Source organism: Hyperolius riggenbachi, chromosome 10 (assembly GCF_040937935.1).
Source record: "Hyperolius riggenbachi isolate aHypRig1 chromosome 10, aHypRig1.pri, whole genome shotgun sequence".
Lineage (NCBI taxonomy): Eukaryota > Metazoa > Chordata > Amphibia > Anura > Hyperoliidae > Hyperolius > Hyperolius riggenbachi.
Window position 1 is genome coordinate 183,651,049 of NC_090655.1, and position 18,218 is coordinate 183,669,266.

The 18,218-nt window shown below is 39.4% G+C and overlaps 1 protein-coding gene across 1 annotated transcript; it reads right to left on the reverse strand.

Moving 5' to 3' along the window:
- Positions 1-305: 305 nt before the first annotated feature.
- PLAU (plasminogen activator, urokinase) lies at positions 306-17,877 on the reverse strand. Its single transcript, XM_068255361.1, has 11 exons — positions 17,632-17,877; positions 15,524-15,605; positions 13,341-13,371; positions 12,446-12,550; positions 12,154-12,328; positions 10,556-10,719; positions 10,145-10,340; positions 7,271-7,422; positions 6,222-6,362; positions 5,672-5,820; positions 306-2,941 (listed from the first exon to the last, which is right to left on the reverse strand). The coding sequence occupies exons 2-11, from the start codon at positions 15,578-15,580 to the stop codon at positions 2,732-2,734; spliced, it is 1,380 nt and encodes a 459-aa protein (XP_068111462.1). The 5' UTR covers positions 15,581-15,605; positions 17,632-17,877; the 3' UTR covers positions 306-2,731.
- Between the last annotated feature and the right edge of the window lie 341 nt (positions 17,878-18,218).

The window sequence follows — 18,218 nt, forward strand, 5'->3', positions numbered from 1 at the left end:
TGTTTAACGCCAGATCACATCAACACCGCGATCTGCCCAGCTACATTCAATGATTAGGGATGGCATCATGTGCAATATTGATTGTAATGTCGATTGCGGTCCGATCTGTGCTGCGATTGAGTAGAGCATGGGTAGCTTTTGGTTCTTGTAGGAGTGCAGATGTCTTATGGACTCTTTGGGGCATGTTTATATTTTCTGTTTACAAAGTGCATGGCAGAGCCATTGGAGCCTTGTGAATTGTAGTACACTACATAGATTTCTGTAGGCACATATTAGCATAAGATAAATGAAATGAGCACAAAACATTTATATAAAGGCAAATCAATTTATTAATAGTAAAATAAAATATTACAAAATAATATAATACAATACAAATGGCATTAATATCAATAAATAAAAATATGAAATAATATAAATGTTTATGGGACCAGCCCATCAACTTGATTACTAGGCATATATCAGCTCTATCCTTTTTCATCTGCAAAATTACAGATTTAAAGCTGATTTGTTTAGAAAAGTGGCTAATGATATTGACTTTGTTCTTACAAAAACATTGTTTTAAAACAGTAACATTGAGAAGTTATCAGTTGTTAGAACCAACTTGTGTTTGGCTTGCTTTGTAGTGTTTATACCACAAGGGGTCAGCGGAGAGTTGGTATTAGGATAAACATAATACATTAGTAAAATTACAAAGTGGTCAGCAATAAGCAATCACCTTTCCGATTTTGCCAAACAAATTAAAGAAAAGTGATGTTTATAAAAGGCTGAATTTGATATTTCAGAATTTATTTCACATACAATTATTAAAATTCTGGTCATTTCATAATGCTTCTCTGGGGAATTTCTCTAATAATTTCTGCTATAGTTTGGAAATATGACAGCCAAATCTTTTAAATTGATAAGATTATAACACATTTAGACTACTGCCGATAGTTGAACCTGGCATAATTTTTCAGTGGATGAATGTAAGAGCAGCGATTGTCGTAAGCATTTTTCTCATTAATTGTTTTTAGATTGGTCTCCAATAACAAATGTTGCCAATGTTGCTGATTTAAATAAATCGCAAGAAAGACATTGATTCTTTCTATAAGTAAATGAAAATTATAATAATAATAATTATTAATACATAACTTACATAATTAAAATAAATAATGAATAAGTTACTGACCTCATATGTGCAAAGCTCACACCACTTCCATTAGTGGCTATACCCAGATGAGAACTGATACAGTGACCATTATCAATCCCTGACATCATGAAAGATGCTGCACCTCATTGCTACATAATACTGCGCATCTCTGTGCTGCAGACTTTCAGAGCTGAAAGTGAGGTATTAGGATTTATGATGCTGTGGGATTATAATGGCCTATGACAGTGAGAGCTTTTTAAATGTATTGAACCGTTATAAAAAATCAAAACTATATATTATATGCCAAATAAGTTAAGCTACATTCACATTCACAAGGGAAAAATACATAAAAATAAAATTCTATTTAGCCACAATACACCCTTATTTGAAGTCTGCATTTTTTCTAAATTGATCCATTAGTCACCGCCACCAAGTTAAAAGGACTGAGATTGGTTAGATCCTCCTTGCGCCTTCCTCTCCAACAAGAATTTCTCCTATATACCTTTTCTTCCCAATTTCCAGTGCCTATAAGCTCTATATATACACTAGATTTTTGATTGCTGGTCAGAATGTTAATTCAGAAAATTAGTGTGACTACAGGTGTCCGCTAACACCACTGAAGACATCATTAGTGACCTGCCACTAACATCACCTCTGTTTCCTACTATAGTAGTCCCCGCATCAGGACACCTCTTGCTTGTCCTCACCTTTTCCGTAGAATAGGAAAGGCCGAGTATCTCTAAAATGTTCCCAGAATCAATAACAAAAGATGTTTCTGGGAAAGAACTACAAACATATATGTGGTTTAAATTGGTGGTGGTTTCAATTGTTAGAATAAGAATATGCACGCTGCTGTAATTTGTACTCTCAGCCTGCCTTCTCTCCAGTAAAGGAATGTGTAAATGTGCAATAGGTTTGTGATAATGATATCAGCAGTATTTTTAAAAATAAAAAATCTATTCATTAATTTCACGTATAATCGGTGGGGAGGCTTCATATGCAGATCTGCAGTGATAAGTGTTGCTATCATTATTATTCCCTGTTTGGAATATTTACACGGAAAGGTTTATGTTAACACAGCACTATTTGTACAGTGGTTGAATGTGCTATCAGTTCAAATACGATGATAAAACCCATATCACTTAATAAGCCTAAACTATATGAGTTGCAAATAATATATGAAATACCTACACTTGAGGAACAGAATAATGGCCATCACGATCAGTGTCAGGTTTTAGGATGTATGTGCATGGGTGTCTTGCAAAAGTTAAATTATATATCACAGTCCTTGGTGATGTCAAAAACAGCAAGAAGACATTTAGACTCTGGGAAGAAGCCTAAGAAGCAAGGATGCTGCATGCATCATTTTACTGTCCATATTCTGCAACATCTTTTCTCCTGTTTGCTGTATCCTTGTGTAAAGGCAAGAAGGCTGCAGCATCCCTGCTGGTAAAATACTGTCCTCCTTCTGGCTGATGGAACTGAGAAAGAACTGCAAACATGCTCACCCATACAGAGAGATACATACACCTGTTTGTCATGGCCTACGGTGTGGTTTCAAAGAAACAGGCTTGATAGGTACGAAGGTGCCAATGTCCATCTTCACACCTTGGCTTTATTTAATCGATTTGGAATATTGCTTCTCACATTGTCTACATCTGCCATGTTTTTCTCTATCCAGCTCAAGTAGTTCGTAACTCGTGTATATACACCAGGTTTGTTTTTCTTGGCACACCCATCTCCCCAGCTGATTACGCCATAGAGCATCATTTGTCCATTGTGCCGGCAGATCAGAGGACCACCAGAATCTCCCTGCAAACAGAGGAAGAGATCATTAAATGTGGAATTAAAAACAGACTAATAATACATTATACTAAGCCTACATGTTTAGTAAACAGGCCACATAGAGACACTGGCTTCAGTGAAAGGGGTATCCAAGGATAAAGCCAGTTGTGTTTAAAGCAGATCCGAGATGAAAAACGAACTATTACAAGTAACTTGTCTATATATCTTATCTAAAGTTTAGATAGTTTACACAGCAAATCTAGCTGCAAACAGCATCAATAGAATATGAGTATTTCTTCCTGTGATACGACAGCAGCCATGTTGTTTGTAAACATTACACAGAGGCAGGCTTATCTGCATCTTGAGCACTCAGCCTGTGAAAAAAACCTAATCCCCCTCCTCCTCCCTCCTCCCCTCTGCCTTTGAAATCTCTGGCTAGTAACACCTCCCCCACCTCCTGCCCAGACTGAGCTCCCATGAGCCCTTGCTACTGTCTGAAAATGCCTTGGCTCTCTGAAAACCTGTGGGCATGGCTTGTTTAGTTTATAGGGAATTAGAGTATTAAAACAAAAACAAAAAAGTATTTGGCTTGAGGAATGCCCTATAAACAATAGGAAAGGAACACAATTATGCAATGAGTAAAAGTTCATCTCGGATCCACTTTAACTCACTTTGCTTATTTGCCTTATTCGCTTCCTAATATGATTATGCTGAAGTGCACTCCCCACTGTGCTCTAAGATAAGTCAATAACTGCATTCAAAAGAAAATAAATACACTGACTGTGGTTACACTTCAAATGTATGCTCTTGAAGCATATCAGCTTTGACATATTTGTTGGTTTTGATTAAAGAAAGCAGGATTTTTCACAGTCAATAATTTCATTACATCCTATCTTATCGAAAGCAGCCCTACGAACATTCAAGGGTGGTGGATCATGACTGTGGAGGATTTAAACCATGTTCAAAATATGCCATGTACTGGGAGGGGCATAAACAGGAAAGCCCAGCTTGGCTTATTAGCGTCCTTGTTGATTTTGTGTGCAGCATAGGTAAAGCTACTCTCAGATACTGCTGTCACTATGCCAGACTTATAGGGCCTGATGCAGTAAAATCTGGTAAAGTTGTCATGTGCAGGGAGCGTATGGCAATTTTACCGTTACTAGCACAGGGGGAGCACATGCTAGAACATGTGTGGCACTAAGGGTTAGCTCCCGCTGCACTAGTAATGGTAAAATTGCTATACGCTCCCTGCGGGCAGCCACTTTACCAGAGTTTACTGCATCAGGCCCATTATGTGGAGACAGTGGAAATCTGACAAGGGCCACTATTCATTTATTTTGTAGATAAAAAAAAATAATCTCCTGTCCACAGTTTCTTAAAAGAAAACCACAAACATGACATTTGTTGTCTCGTTCACTTGGAAATTTCAAGAAATGCCTATTATGTCATTTCATGGCAGAGCCATTAAAAGCAGAGATGCAATATGGTAACATCAGGCAATTGTTACAGCCACCTATATGTTTAAAGTGGCACTAAAGCGCAAATAAACTTATGAGATAATGAATTGTATGTGTAGTATGGTTAATTTATAGAACATTAGTAGCAAAGAAAAGAGCCATATAGCTTTTATGGTAATTACGTATTATACCGTCCAGCACATTTGGGAGCCTCCTGTTAAAAATATATTTACTTTTCTTGCAAGGTTGAACCTTCTTTAGAAAGCTGAACGTCTTGGCTTTCATTTGTACCAAGTCCCAAGTCGGTATGACACACGGTTTCTGAATAAGTGGGTGCTGAAGGAGGGGTGCCCCCTACACTTGGCTGTCACTGTTACTATTAGAAGCCTCCGGATCTCTATATTGGGAGGCTGCCCCTTCTTGCCTGCAGAAACGAATCACAGTGATCCCGGCAGAACCAACTCAGAAACTGTAAGTGTAGTGATAACATCTGTTTCCAGGGGCCTGGGCAGGTAATATACTTGCAGAAACAGGACAGCTTTCTGCACAGCAACCCTACACAGAACAGAGCAGAGCGCAGGAGACAACGGGTGGGATACAGGAGGCGCTGGAGTAAACAAGTCTGAGGACAAGACAGGGGATGATAAACAGGAGCTAGAGTTCATCAATTATTAACCTGACTGGCACTAGGCATTAAAGATACTGGCCGCCCACTAAAGAGACCGAAGGCTTCTAATGGTAACAGCGACAGCCGAATGCAGTGGATAGCTCTCCTTCAAAACCCACTAATTCGGGAACCATGTGACCTGCCGACATGGAACCTGGTGCAAATGAAAGCCAAGACGTTCAGCTTTCTAAAGATGGTTCAATCTTGCAAGAGAAGTAAATATATTTTTACTGCACGGTATAATACTTAAGTACCGCTTTTATTTATAACATGCACCTTACTGTCATAGTTGCAGTTTAGAATCAACACTCTGCTTTTTAAGCTGTGTAACTAATGACTCTGATGTAACTAATGACTGCAGTAAAACCTTATCTCAAGATGTCCCTCACTGTTTCTTGGCAAGGTAGGAGAAGCTCTATTGCATAGATAACAACTCAAGTATTTTAACTCTTCCCGTACTGAAAAAAACAGAAAGGTACTTCACATAATTGCTTAGTAGAGCTAATATTATATGTGTATATGTTTATCTCATCATGTCACATGTCTCTTCAGGTTCATTTTAAATCTTTGATTTTACTGATGGTGAAGGGCATATTTACAGTAAAAGCAGTGCTGTAGTAACTCTAGCCTCACCTTGCAGGCATCCACCTTCCAGTTAGGATCTCCAGCACAAAACATATTGTTATTGATCAGTTTCCCATAATAGTCTGCAGACTGGCATACATCCTGAGGGATGATCTGAACCATGGAAGACTTCAGGGTTTCAGAGTATTTAATATTATCTACAGGAAAGAAAAGTCACAAAAGTATGTATAATGTAGACAACTTAACAGAAGCATAGGCACTTAAAAGTGTATTAAATGCTAATCAAAAACTTCCATAGTAGCTGGAGCTCGGTGCTCTGAACATCTGCTCCACTCACCGCAGTTCACTTTGCACATGTACAGTATCAATAAATGGGCTCCTGCTTAAAGTTACAGTGTCATGGGGCTGGACAATAGCGTGAAGGGAGCCCTTGTGGTCACATGTATTTATGAAAGAGGCTCTTCTAGATGAAATCCTCCATTAATGGTATCCTTACACATCAGCCTACTATGCTTAGTGGGAAATCCAGCCAAAGTGGCAATACTGTATAATAATGCAACAGACATAAGATAAAATGCAAACATTCTTACTAACTTACCATAATATTCCTTTCCAAATCCAGCAATCTCACATTGTACTCCGCCTTGTAGTTTAAGGTCAGCTGACGGCAAACAGACAGTCTGTACATTATCTGTCATAGAAGCGCACTGTCCAGAATCTGAACGTATCTTCAACAAAGCTAAGAAACAAAAGCAAAAATAATTTGTTTTAATTACTAGTAGCTGAGGCATACAGTGTCCTGTTTATATGCTAAGTAATATATGCTGCATCTTTTATGAAAGTTACTCTGTTGCTGGCACTTAAGCAGAACTCTAGCTAAACCCTCTGTGAGTTATTTTGTTCCGTATGTGTCCCAGGTGGAAGATGACGCCTTGCTGCCTGCTAAAATAACCACTGTCATCTAGACATGCATGAACTCATGCTTGTAAAGCTCTGTACATACACTAGATGAAACTCAATAACGGCCGCCTCTGCCAAGAATACAGCATGTGTACAGCAGGCCCCATCCCTTTTCGGCCCCCTGGCTGATCGTGCCGGCCGAGCGAAGACCAAGAGCATTGTTCATCCCACTTACTCCGCTGGCATCCCTACCACACTGCTCCGCCCCCCACATAGGAACAGAACATGTCGCTAGCCTGCAGCCTGCACCCCTGGACAGACTCAGCCCTGCAGTGTCGCCGCAAGAGATTGGGCGCCGATCCATGCTTGCCAACATGCCTCATACGTGTGTATGAGGCTTTAGAGAGAAATTTTCATTATGCCTGCTTTTTCTTGAAATGATTGCACAAATTAAGTAATTCTAAAAACACAGAAATGTCCATAAATACCGTATGCTTATTTGAAGGGGAAACAGACAAAGTGAACATTATCTTTATAACCATTAGGCCTGAACTGAGAGGAATCTCCCCAGTGAGGCAATGTAACTTTCCGCCTTCCAATAAATGTTTGGCTGTAGTTCCACTTTAACAATAAACTAGTGATTTATAACTTATTAAAAATATTTTACCTACGTTTTACTTTCTGTGTCAGCATTTATGAAGCTAGATTAATGTCAATAGTTAATCCATTTGTTTTGCCAGTTCTTACCAATATCATTGTCCAATGCACTTGTCTCATCGCTGTAATATTCATGGCGGATTATTTTCTCCACCTGAAACCTCTGTTCTCGGAATTCATTTTCTTCAACAAGGCTAGATCTTCCCAGAATGACAGCATAGTTCTTGGGTTCAAGAAACTCACTAAAAAGAATACAAAATGGGGACTTCAATATCAAACTCAATGAAGTTAAAGAGACTCCGTAACAAAAATTGCATCCTGTTTTTTATCATCCTACAAGTTCAAAAAGCTATTCTGATGTGTTCTGGCTTACTGCAGCACTTTATACTATCACTGTCTCTGTAATAAATCAATGTATCTTTCCCCTGTCAGACTTGTCGGCCTGTGTCTGGAAGGCTGCCAAGTTCTTCAGTGTTGTGGTTCTGCTATGAACTCCCCCTTCCAGGCCCCTCTATGCACTCTGCCTGTGTGTTATTTAGGATTAGAGCAGCTTCTCTCTTATCTTTTACAAGCTGGATAAATCGTCCTCTGAGCTGGCTGGGCTTTCACATACTGAAGAATTACAGACAAGGGCAAAGCTGTTTGCAGGAAGAAACGAGCAGCCTGAAACTTCAGTGCATGAGAACAGGGGGAAAGAAACACACAAATGATCTCTTGAGATTCAAAAGGAAGGCTGTATACAGCCTGCTTGTGTATGGATGTATTTTCTATGTTTGGACATGCTGTACATCATCAACCTACTTCCTGTTTTGGTGGCCATTTTGTTTGTTTATAAACAAACTTTTTAAAACTGTTTTTAACCACTTTTAATGTGGCGAGGAGCGGCGAAATTGTGTCAGAGGGTAATAGGAGATGTCCCCTAACGCACTGGTATGTTTACTTTTGTGCGATTTTAACAATACAGATTCTCTAAGTCTTAAAGGGAATCTGAAGTGAAAATAAACTTATGATATAATGATTTGTATGTGTAGTACAGCTAAATAGAACATTAGTAGCACAGATATGAGTCTCATATCGTTTCCAGTACAGGAAGAGTTAAGAAACTTCAGTTGTTATCTATGCAAAACAGCTACTCTGAGCTCTCGACCCAACTTGGGTCGGGTACAGTGTTGTTTTCTGAACCACTTATCTCAACCTGACTCTCACTGTTTTTTTTGTTTAAGGTTTTACTGCCAGGAAGTTCAAATGGTCAGCTCTTCAGTTTCATCATTTAAAATATAGAGTTAGATTTGTAAAGATTAGAGAATGATGCTATGTTATAAAAAAAAAAAAAAAACTATTACTGAAATAAAAATACGAGACTTTTCTTTGCTACTAATGTTCTATGAATTATCTGTACTACTCATACAATTAATTACATCATAAGTTCTTTTTGAGACAGTGTCACTTTAAGTAATATGAGTAATGTACTAGGACATTATACCTGACATGTACAAACAGGATTCACACAGTCAAATAATGCAAAGAGCTACTGTAAATGCTTGGAAACTAAATAGATTTAAGGTTTATTGTAGCTGGGTAGCACAGTGCCATTATAGCTTGTATAGTTGCCTGGGCTTGGCTCTAGAGCTTGATTCCCATCAGTTATTATTTGCATGATTTTCATGAACTATTAGATCTTTGAGTTCAGTTTGATGTAAATTTACCATGAGTTTGACAACAGGTAATTTATAGGTCGGCTGCTTATCTGATTCAGTTGATCAGTTTGGGTTAGTGTACATGGTGATTGTTGCATTATCGCAAATATTGGAAATGTGCCTTAAAGGGAAGGTTCAGGGTGGCTGTTAAAAAAATAAAAATGCCCATCCACTTACCTGGGGCTTCCTCCAGCCCGTGGCAGCCAGGACGTGCCCTCGGCGCCGCTCCGCAGGCTCCCGGTCCCCTCCGGTGGCCGACCCGACCTGGCCAGGCCGGCTGCCAGGTCGAGCTCTTCTGCGTTTCAAAATGTGCCTCACGGGGGCGCGCTGATGTCATCGGACGTCCTCCGGGCTGTACTGCGCAGGCGCAGTAGTTCTGCGCCTGCGCAGTACAGCCTGGAGGACGTCCGATGACGTCAGCGCACCCCCGTGAGGCGCATTTTGAAACGCAGAAGAGCCCGACCTGGCAGCCGGCCTGGCTAGGTCGGGTCGGCCACCAGAGGGGACCGGGAGCCTGCGGAGCGGCACCGAGGGCACGTCCTGGCTGCCACGGGCTGGAGGAAGCCCCAGGTAAGTGGATGGGCATTTTTATTTTTTTAGCAGCCACCCTGAACCTTCCCTTTAAACACAGTTTTACTCCTGCCCAGCCTACAACGAGACTGTGAAGCCATGGAACTATTTAACTTATATAAATGTGCAAGTGCACATTGAAGTGGATCTTAGGTTGAAGTAATTAGTGTCACATACTTCACATATGCAGTCTGCTGTGTTGGTCTTGTGGGATTCAGGTTTGCAATCACACCCGGTCCAAATTTAAACATAGTTATTGACCTGTGGATTGGACTTTAACTTGGTATATGCATCATTTGTACGGCGTTCTGTATTAAGGACATTTAGCAGGCCATGTTTGAAGCATAGGGACAGTTTACGGTATGCCAGTGAGGATGACCATGCATAAGTGTGTGTTCTATAGTTGACTGTGTGGGTTATTATGCACAGTGGTGCTCAGATCAGCTTATTGGTTTTAATGGGAGTACAGTTATACTGGTTTGTTACAATTTTGATTGTAATAAAATGTGCAAGTGAATTTGAGACATTTGCGTTGTGAACTATTTGTATTGTAAATATATTGCTACAAATTGTCCTCCGTAATGAGGTAAAACAGCAAGAGTGAGTGGAGCGCTCTCTCCAAACATTGCAAAGAAAAATGTACTATCTCAGATGACATTACTGGAGCTGTGGGAAAGCATGTAGGGCAATCGCTTACCTGTCAGGAAAACAATGGGCTGCGGTGACTGCCCAGCAGGGATGAATCAGACTTGCTCCACACTGAAAGAACTGCTGGTTTCTGTCTCTCCGGTTTTTTTGGTAAAGCATGGCAAGCCACGGCTGCGATTCAATTGGGCTACTCAAACCACCAACGATTTTATACAGCTTGTTCTGGCGACGACCACAAGAAGGTTCTGTTTTTAAAAAAAGAAACTAAGGTCACTGATTTATTTACAAGATAATAGGTAACTGAATTATTTAATTAGTGGGATATTCAACATTAGGTCTATAATGTCACATTTAGCCACTTCAAGACTGCTGGAAACAGGAAAAGGTTCAGTACATTAGGAAATGTAGGCTAATAAAATGAAACATCACTAACAGCAAAAGCTGAAATCTTGTGACCAACCTTTAGTTCCTTCTGTTGTGTCTTCTGTAACTTCTTCCCGGGTGTCATCTCTGGTGTCATCTATAGTTTCTTCTGGTTCACATTTGGGAAGCTGGCAAAACATAGTGGAAACACCCTTTGGTCCCTTGTAGTAACACCACGGCCTCATCCCATTCCCTGGGTTTCTGTAAAAAAAAAAATATATATATATATATATAAGGGATACATAATAATGACATTAGGGATGGTGAAAACCATAGCATTTCACATATATGTAAAATGGGCAGTGGGAAATTTGGGCGCAGAGTGAGGGCTCTTGCACACTACATATGATTCCGATTTGCGATTTTGACGCCATTTTACATGCAATTCCGATTTGTTGCGTGTTTTTGTGCATTTTACTTCTTGTTTTGATAGCATCTAGGGAAAATTTGGAATTGCAAATCGGAGTTGCAAATCGGATTGGCAGTGTGCAGGGGGCCTCAAGCCGAAAAACGGTTCACCCTAGTGTGGCAAACTTCCCGGCGGCATTAATTTCTATTTCCTCTCCAAGGTGCTAATATTACTATTTACTTTAGGGGATTAAATTACTATTTAGTGGATTAAATTAAATTACTATTTATTTTAGGGGAATTACTATTCCCCCTCCAGTGGTGATAAGCTGCAATTCGTCTTCCAGCTATTGCTTGAGACCAAATTGTGCTGTTTTAATCGTAATTTGGGTTCTGTCTTTTGCCAGCACCCAAATTACTCACTGAGCAACGCTATAGCCATAATTCACATTACAGCTTACTTTTTTTTTCTTGCTTATAATGTACTTGAAAGAATGCTGAAATCAGCATTACCACTACTGAAAACACTAGGTACAATCGAGGAACTTAAAATGAACTTTCAAATCTTCTTTTATCCACATTCCCTGCTGAACTTAAAATGGCAAAGAAGGGAAGCTTCTGTTAGCTTTAAAGTGTACCAGAGATCTTATAATACAAAGAATCAATACTTACCTGGGACTTCCTCCAGCCCCATAAACACGTGTGAGTCCATCGCCATCCTCCCATTGTCTGCCGTTATTACAGTTATCCCATCCGCACATGCACAGAAGACCCAGGCTGGACCCAACTGGAGCAATTACCGGGGCTGAACGTGGCTGAACGGCAGACCACGGGAGGACGGCGTGGGACTTGTGACACTCGTTTATGGGGCGGGAGGAAGCCCCAGGTAAGTATCGATTGCTTGTAATGTAAGATCTCTGGTTTCCTTTAGAGATTACATAATTCCCCTTTAACTAAAAAGCAAATAATCTGTCTCCCTAATTATCTCCAGACTCATTCAAGTAGGTGAGACAGCCATCTGGCTGCAGAGAGTGTTTACCGCTTGTGCAGGCTGTAACTTGTGAAAGACAAAAAAGTATATAATAGTAAATATAGTAAATATCATTCCTATTGAGTGCCCATTCCAGTGGCACTTCATGTAGTTTCCCTTAGAGCTACATGGATGGAAGTACATTATTAACTGATATAGGCGTATCAAGCATATAAATGTGTAATTAACTACAGTTCTGATTTGCCCAAAGTCATTTGTGTGACATCTATTTAAAAGGCTGTTTATGGCATATTTACCTGCAGTAGTTGTGCTTCCCCAGGCCGAGCTGTAATGCGTTCTTCATCTTGGCATTGAAGTATTGATCTTTTATGCGTGGAGAGTCCCAGTGCAAGCACTCATAGTTGTGGGTGGTTGTTGATGCAGTACCCCTGTAATCCTTTCCTGTGTCTTTGTAACAATTAGATTTCAAGTCTGTAAAAGAGTCATTGCAAAAAAATACTCATAAAAATGAATTTTTGTGAAGAATGGAGCAAGTGAAAGATAAATTCATATAAAAGTGTGCAGAATTTCACTGTTATAAAGCAGTACCTATTTCACAGTGCTGTCCTGTATAGTATATGGGGCACACACATCGGTGCGGTCTGCTGCTGAGTCTGTAATAACTGCATGTTCCTCCATGTAAGCAGACACATTCTGTGGAGAAAAGATAATAACTGTGAATCAGAAATACATTTGCACTATAAATATAATACAAAAATACACTTTCATTGCTGCTGCTTTTTTCCCTCTCTGAAAACAAGTGTACATTTGCTTGAGTAGCAATAATTTGATCTGATCAACAAGGCCACAATGCAGATCATCATTGTTTTAAAAAGGTATATATAATTTGTTAGTATTTAATTTCAAATTGTTTGAAATCTGGTAAAAAAAAAAGTCATATGTGGCTGCTTGGTAATAAGCTTAAACTTGTGATAAGTTGGATCAAGTGCGGAAAAATAACCCTCGAGACCACAGTGGGGTTTAGGGGCTATGGGGCCTGCTCCTTCTCCCTTCCTCTTTCCAGAATGAGTGCAGTGGAGTTCTGCAAAAATATTCACCTGCTCCCGTGGCATCGGGTCTACTCTTCCTTCCTTCAGCCACGCGATCTATGCTGCTCTCATCTGGCTCCTGATCACATGTCATGCATGGGGGGCGGGCATGCAACACAGCAAATAAGAATAGACCCGATACAACGGGAGCAGGTTAATATTTTTATACAGCTCCGCTGTGCTTCCTCTGCAAGGGGGAAGGGAGGAGGAGCAGGTCCTCATTGCCCCCATGGAGGGGTGCTGCAGGGTGCCCTATGATTATTGTGTTTGCTGGGGGTATCGTTACAATGCGCATGATTAGGATATATAAAGGAAGGAAAAGTATAAAGGTTTTTGGTGAATCCCTAAATCCTAAATAACAATTGTATTTCATTGAAAGCACATATAATTCCTACCTTCATCGCCTTTTGGTTTTCTGAGAGGCTTCTGAAAAAGAAAGAAATAGCCTGATTTATTAAAATACTTTTTTTTTCCATTACATACAGTATGTGCTGTTTATAAAAGCCATTATTTATCGCGGTTCCCATCCCCCAGTGTTTGTATATTTATTAACTGTACTGCTAACTGTATAATACTTCTAAATGTTTCACTATGCCTTTAAATATCAGAAAATATCTATAGACAGGAGAAGACAAATGCATGATCCTATCATTTCTGTTGAACCCATGGGTACAGTAGATTATTATCACTCCCAGCTTTTACGGGTAAATATTGGTCAGGCAGGTTAGAGAATCTCTCCCAATCATTATTACTCACCCTTTAGTTAAATAATTCTGCCAGCAGTGGAAGCCTATTATCTGGTTTCCCCCTTCCCTTGCCCATAGACATAAACCCTCTGCTGAGCCAAGACACTGTGTCTGGTAGCAGAGGAAGAGCCAGGGGGCAGTCATTCTTTTCTCTGACACAAATCTATGGGCAGATTTACTACTGCTTAGATTTATATATGATTTACCATAAGAACTTTAAAGTAGAAAAAAATATTGGAGATAACTTACTGATGGGATTAAATCACATCCAAGGTGAAAATAAACTAATGAGATTAACAATTGTATCTATTCTGCTTTTTCTAAAAATGTTTTTTTCAAGTTGTCCCACAGTTTTATTTTATATTTAAATCTACTTTTTAAAGTTTTTATTGTTTCATGGCCTCTTCTCAATGACACATTTGTTGAAGTATGCCAGCGCTACAATCTTTAAACTATTGACCCTTGTTTATCTCTTTCCTGATCTCAGAAACCATTTACAGCTAGGAAAGTGTTTTATGGCTGCAATTCCTTATCAGTGAGGGTTATGCTGTAGTCAAACCCGCTCCTGACCCAAACTGAAACTGTCACTTGCATATGCGATTGTTAACTCTTTCAGGCAGAGAAAGAAAAAAAGGAACACAGCATAGTTATTTCTTGTTTTAAGAAGGCAATACTGTGCCATGAAGTGTTTTTAGCATTGGGCTTTTAAGTTAATTAGGCTAGTTTCATACCAGAGTGTTGCGTTATAATGTGCACTTAAGGCAACCAAAAACAATATCTGTGGTGGCATTTAATGCAATACATGCAACAAAGCAACTGACCAATGTGCACCTTCATTTACTAACATTAAGTGCAAAAATATTGTGCGACTCTAGCAACCCACTGCAGGTTCTTGCATAACAATAGAATCAGTCACAACTGATAAGATGTGAACTGTTCATAGACTTTGAATCGCACCATGTTTCAGTGCACAAAGCAGTGTCCGTTAACACGCAAAAGGTGTGATCCAATTCACTTTTTCTCCTAAGTTTTCTCCTAGGTGGTAATTTTGTTATCTTCTGCACTCTGCAATTGAAAAAGTACCAAAGTAGGTGAAAAAGTACTGTCAAAATTATTCTTGTTTGCCGGTGGCTTTAAAAGGCATTTTATTGATCGATGTGACTGAAAATATCACCTAAAAGAAAAAGTAAATTGGATCAGGCCCAAAATGTGTGAAAGTACCCTTTTCCGTTTCACATAACTTATCCAGATATCTGGTAAAGGAAATGAGTTTGCTTTAACTACAAAGTCTGATCGTGCATTTGTCTGGATTATTTAAAAGTGTTTCTGTATGTGTGTTTATTCGTGTATGTTTGTACTGTGTGTAGGTGTGTGTGTGTGTGTGTGTGTGTGTGTATGTGTGTATGTGTATGTGTGCATGTGTGTATGTGTGCGTGCGTGTGTATGTGTATGTGTGCGTGCGTGTGTGTGTATGTGTATGTGTGCGTGCGTGCGTGTGTATGTGTCCGTGCGTGCGTGTGTATGTGTCCGTGCGTGCGTGTGTATGTGTATGTGTGCGTGCGTGCGTGCGTGTATGTGTATGTGTATGTGTGTGTGTGTGTGTGTATGTGTATGTGTGCGTGCGTGTGTATGTGTATGTGTGCGTGCGTGCGTATGTGTATGTGTGCGTGTGTGCGCGTGTGTGTATGTGTGTGTGTGTAGCGTGTGTGTGTGTGTGCGTGTGTGTGTGCGTGCGTGCGTGCGTGCGTGCGTGCGTGCGTGTGTGTGTGTGTGTGTGTATATGTGTGTATATGTGTGTATACACAGACACCTGAGACACACGTGGGACTTACGGATTCCAGTGCTGCAATAAGCACAGCGGCAAAAGCTAAGGCAAGGATAAACTTCATCCTCTATGATAAGAATTCCTTGTATCTAGAATAACAATCACACGCTCAGAACATATGCCAAGAAATGTTATATAAGAAAAATAAATGTTAAAGATTACTTTTTATTAAAAACATATTAAAACACTTTAAAGGGAATATGACAGCCATGGTTTTGCAGGAAATTACTAACTTAGACAAGGTAACAATATCATGACACTAAGAAACCACATTAAAATTGACTTGGACTCTTGCACAGGACAGAAGGAAAATATAGCACATGCACCCTGTATATATTTAGAGAGTTTAGCCTGTGTAATCCCCCTCTCATGTATGACTAATCACAACTGTAATTTGATCTTTTAGCTGCATCAGCTGGCTGCCTCGGCAGAGCAGATAATTTGTAAACACAGGATGTTAACTCCTGTTTCATATCTGCTTAAATGAAAGCAGAAAGTAGACATACTGCAGATTTATTACATGATTTGTATCAGCTGTAACAAAGAAATGTTTTTCTGTAATGGTTAATATGCTGTTGCTTATCTTTTAGAGCAGAAAGGAAGTTCTGAGTTCAGGTCCGCTTTAATATTGCAATATAGTAATAAGAGTGATGGGAGTGCCATAGTTTTTATAAAAAAATAAATGTATCTGTTCCGATTTACACACAACGTAAAAACAAACCTACAGTCCCTAACTTGTTCATTAACTGGGGACTACCTATATTGCTCAGTGAACTACAAATCAATACAGTTATTCTTCAGCTCACTTCCCAATCAGAAAAAGTTTACCCCTGCTCTTGATCATGCTTCCAATCTATATTTAAAATCAATCATACATTGATCATTCAGATGGGTGGTAATAAAAATATTACTAGCAAGGTTCTAGCCTTCTTTTCTGCATGAAGTCTTTTTGGAAAGTTGAAGTGGGTGAGGCCAGGACTGGGCGCTAGGCATCAGGCAATTGCCTAGGCTGCCTTGTGGATGATCCTGCTCTGGCAGGAATCCACCATTATATAGCTACCGTCAGGCTGCAATTTACAGAGAGCTAAGCCTGTATTTAACCTCTTGCAGGCCGAACAGCAGAATGATGCCAAGGCAAAATGCAGCAGTAGCCCCACTGACAGAGCTTGCTGTTAACATCTTCATCTACACCGCTCCAGGTCACATGACAAACCTTTTAAAAAAATTATGCTGCAAAAGTCTTGCTTGACATAAAAGATATAGAACAAGCTTAGTAAGCTATCTGATAGAATATTTAGACTAGTGCTCGTAAGCACAGTTGTTCATTTTGTAAATAAATCCTTCAGTAAATGTTATTAGAATAATTTTTAGCATAAGCAAAGATATTAAGACTAAGCAGTCTGCATCACATGAATTTGTAGCAGCAAGTTATAGCCAGTCAATTTTTTATGCACAGCATCATTGTCTTCTAACGATCCAAAACGTGTCTAACTGGTTTCAGCACTGGGCAACTTTTTATACCATTATTACAGAAAACGTACATTAAAATCTGGCATTGGCAAATTTTGTTCTCATTACACAACAGACAAGACTAAGAAGAAATATGCAACCACACTGAAATGTACTATTGAAAGCATAGGTATTAGTTACTCCAGCAAAGCAAATATCAAGATAACTATAACCATAAAAGACCACCAATGCCATGGTGGATGCACGCTGGGGACCTCGGCATTGTGACACTATCTGGGAAATTATAAAGGAAGTTAAAGAATTTTGAGAACAAATTTCATGAAACTAAAGACATTATTGTTATTATTATTATATATTATCTATCTATCTATCTATGTATCTATCTATGTATCTATCTATCTATCTATCTATCTATCTATCTATCTATCTATCTATCTATCTATCTATCTATCTATACATGCTTTTCAATAATGGTCTGTTTTACATAGCAGTACTGCAGAGGACCTGGAGTCTCTGCACCATACACATCTATCAATAGGGAGGATGTTATGGAGTGCTGATGTAAAATATACTCAGTGTTTCCATACTCTGGCCATCATCCCAGATCTGAGCAGCATTCAGAGATATCTGATAAATAACACTCACCACTTAAAATAGTCCAGCATTCACCTTGCAGCTACAGTCTTTGCAGATGCTTTCTCTATCTTTCCTGTAGTTGTGTTCGTCTCTGTCCTGCAGTAGACGGGACTGTGCCTTATAATCCTCAGCTTTGCTCTCTGATTGGCTGGCGGGTTGCCTTAGGCGTGGCAATGTGTCTGTATGCGGAGGCTGTACCACAGGCTCATCATCCTTCATCCTGTACATTAACGCCTTGTAAACACGAGAACGTGCCTATGAGTCAAATATAGACATTCACTACAGTTTCGTAGGAAATAAACTTTAACACTTAATGAGCCACACAGGAACCCAGGAAACAAGTATTAGAAGATTAGATTTCTTCAACAATTTTCCAGTACAGTATACCATAGTGTATATGCATTGTATACCATATTATTAACTACGATCATGGGATTTCTCTTATTCCTATCATTTTCCATAACATTATATTGCAATGATGAAATAAATTAGAATTTAATTAATACCAATTAAGGCAAGTGTATTTAAAACTATTGTGTGTTAAAATTTTATAAACTTTTGAAGCCTCTTTTACATGGACTTTAAATGTCTGGAAA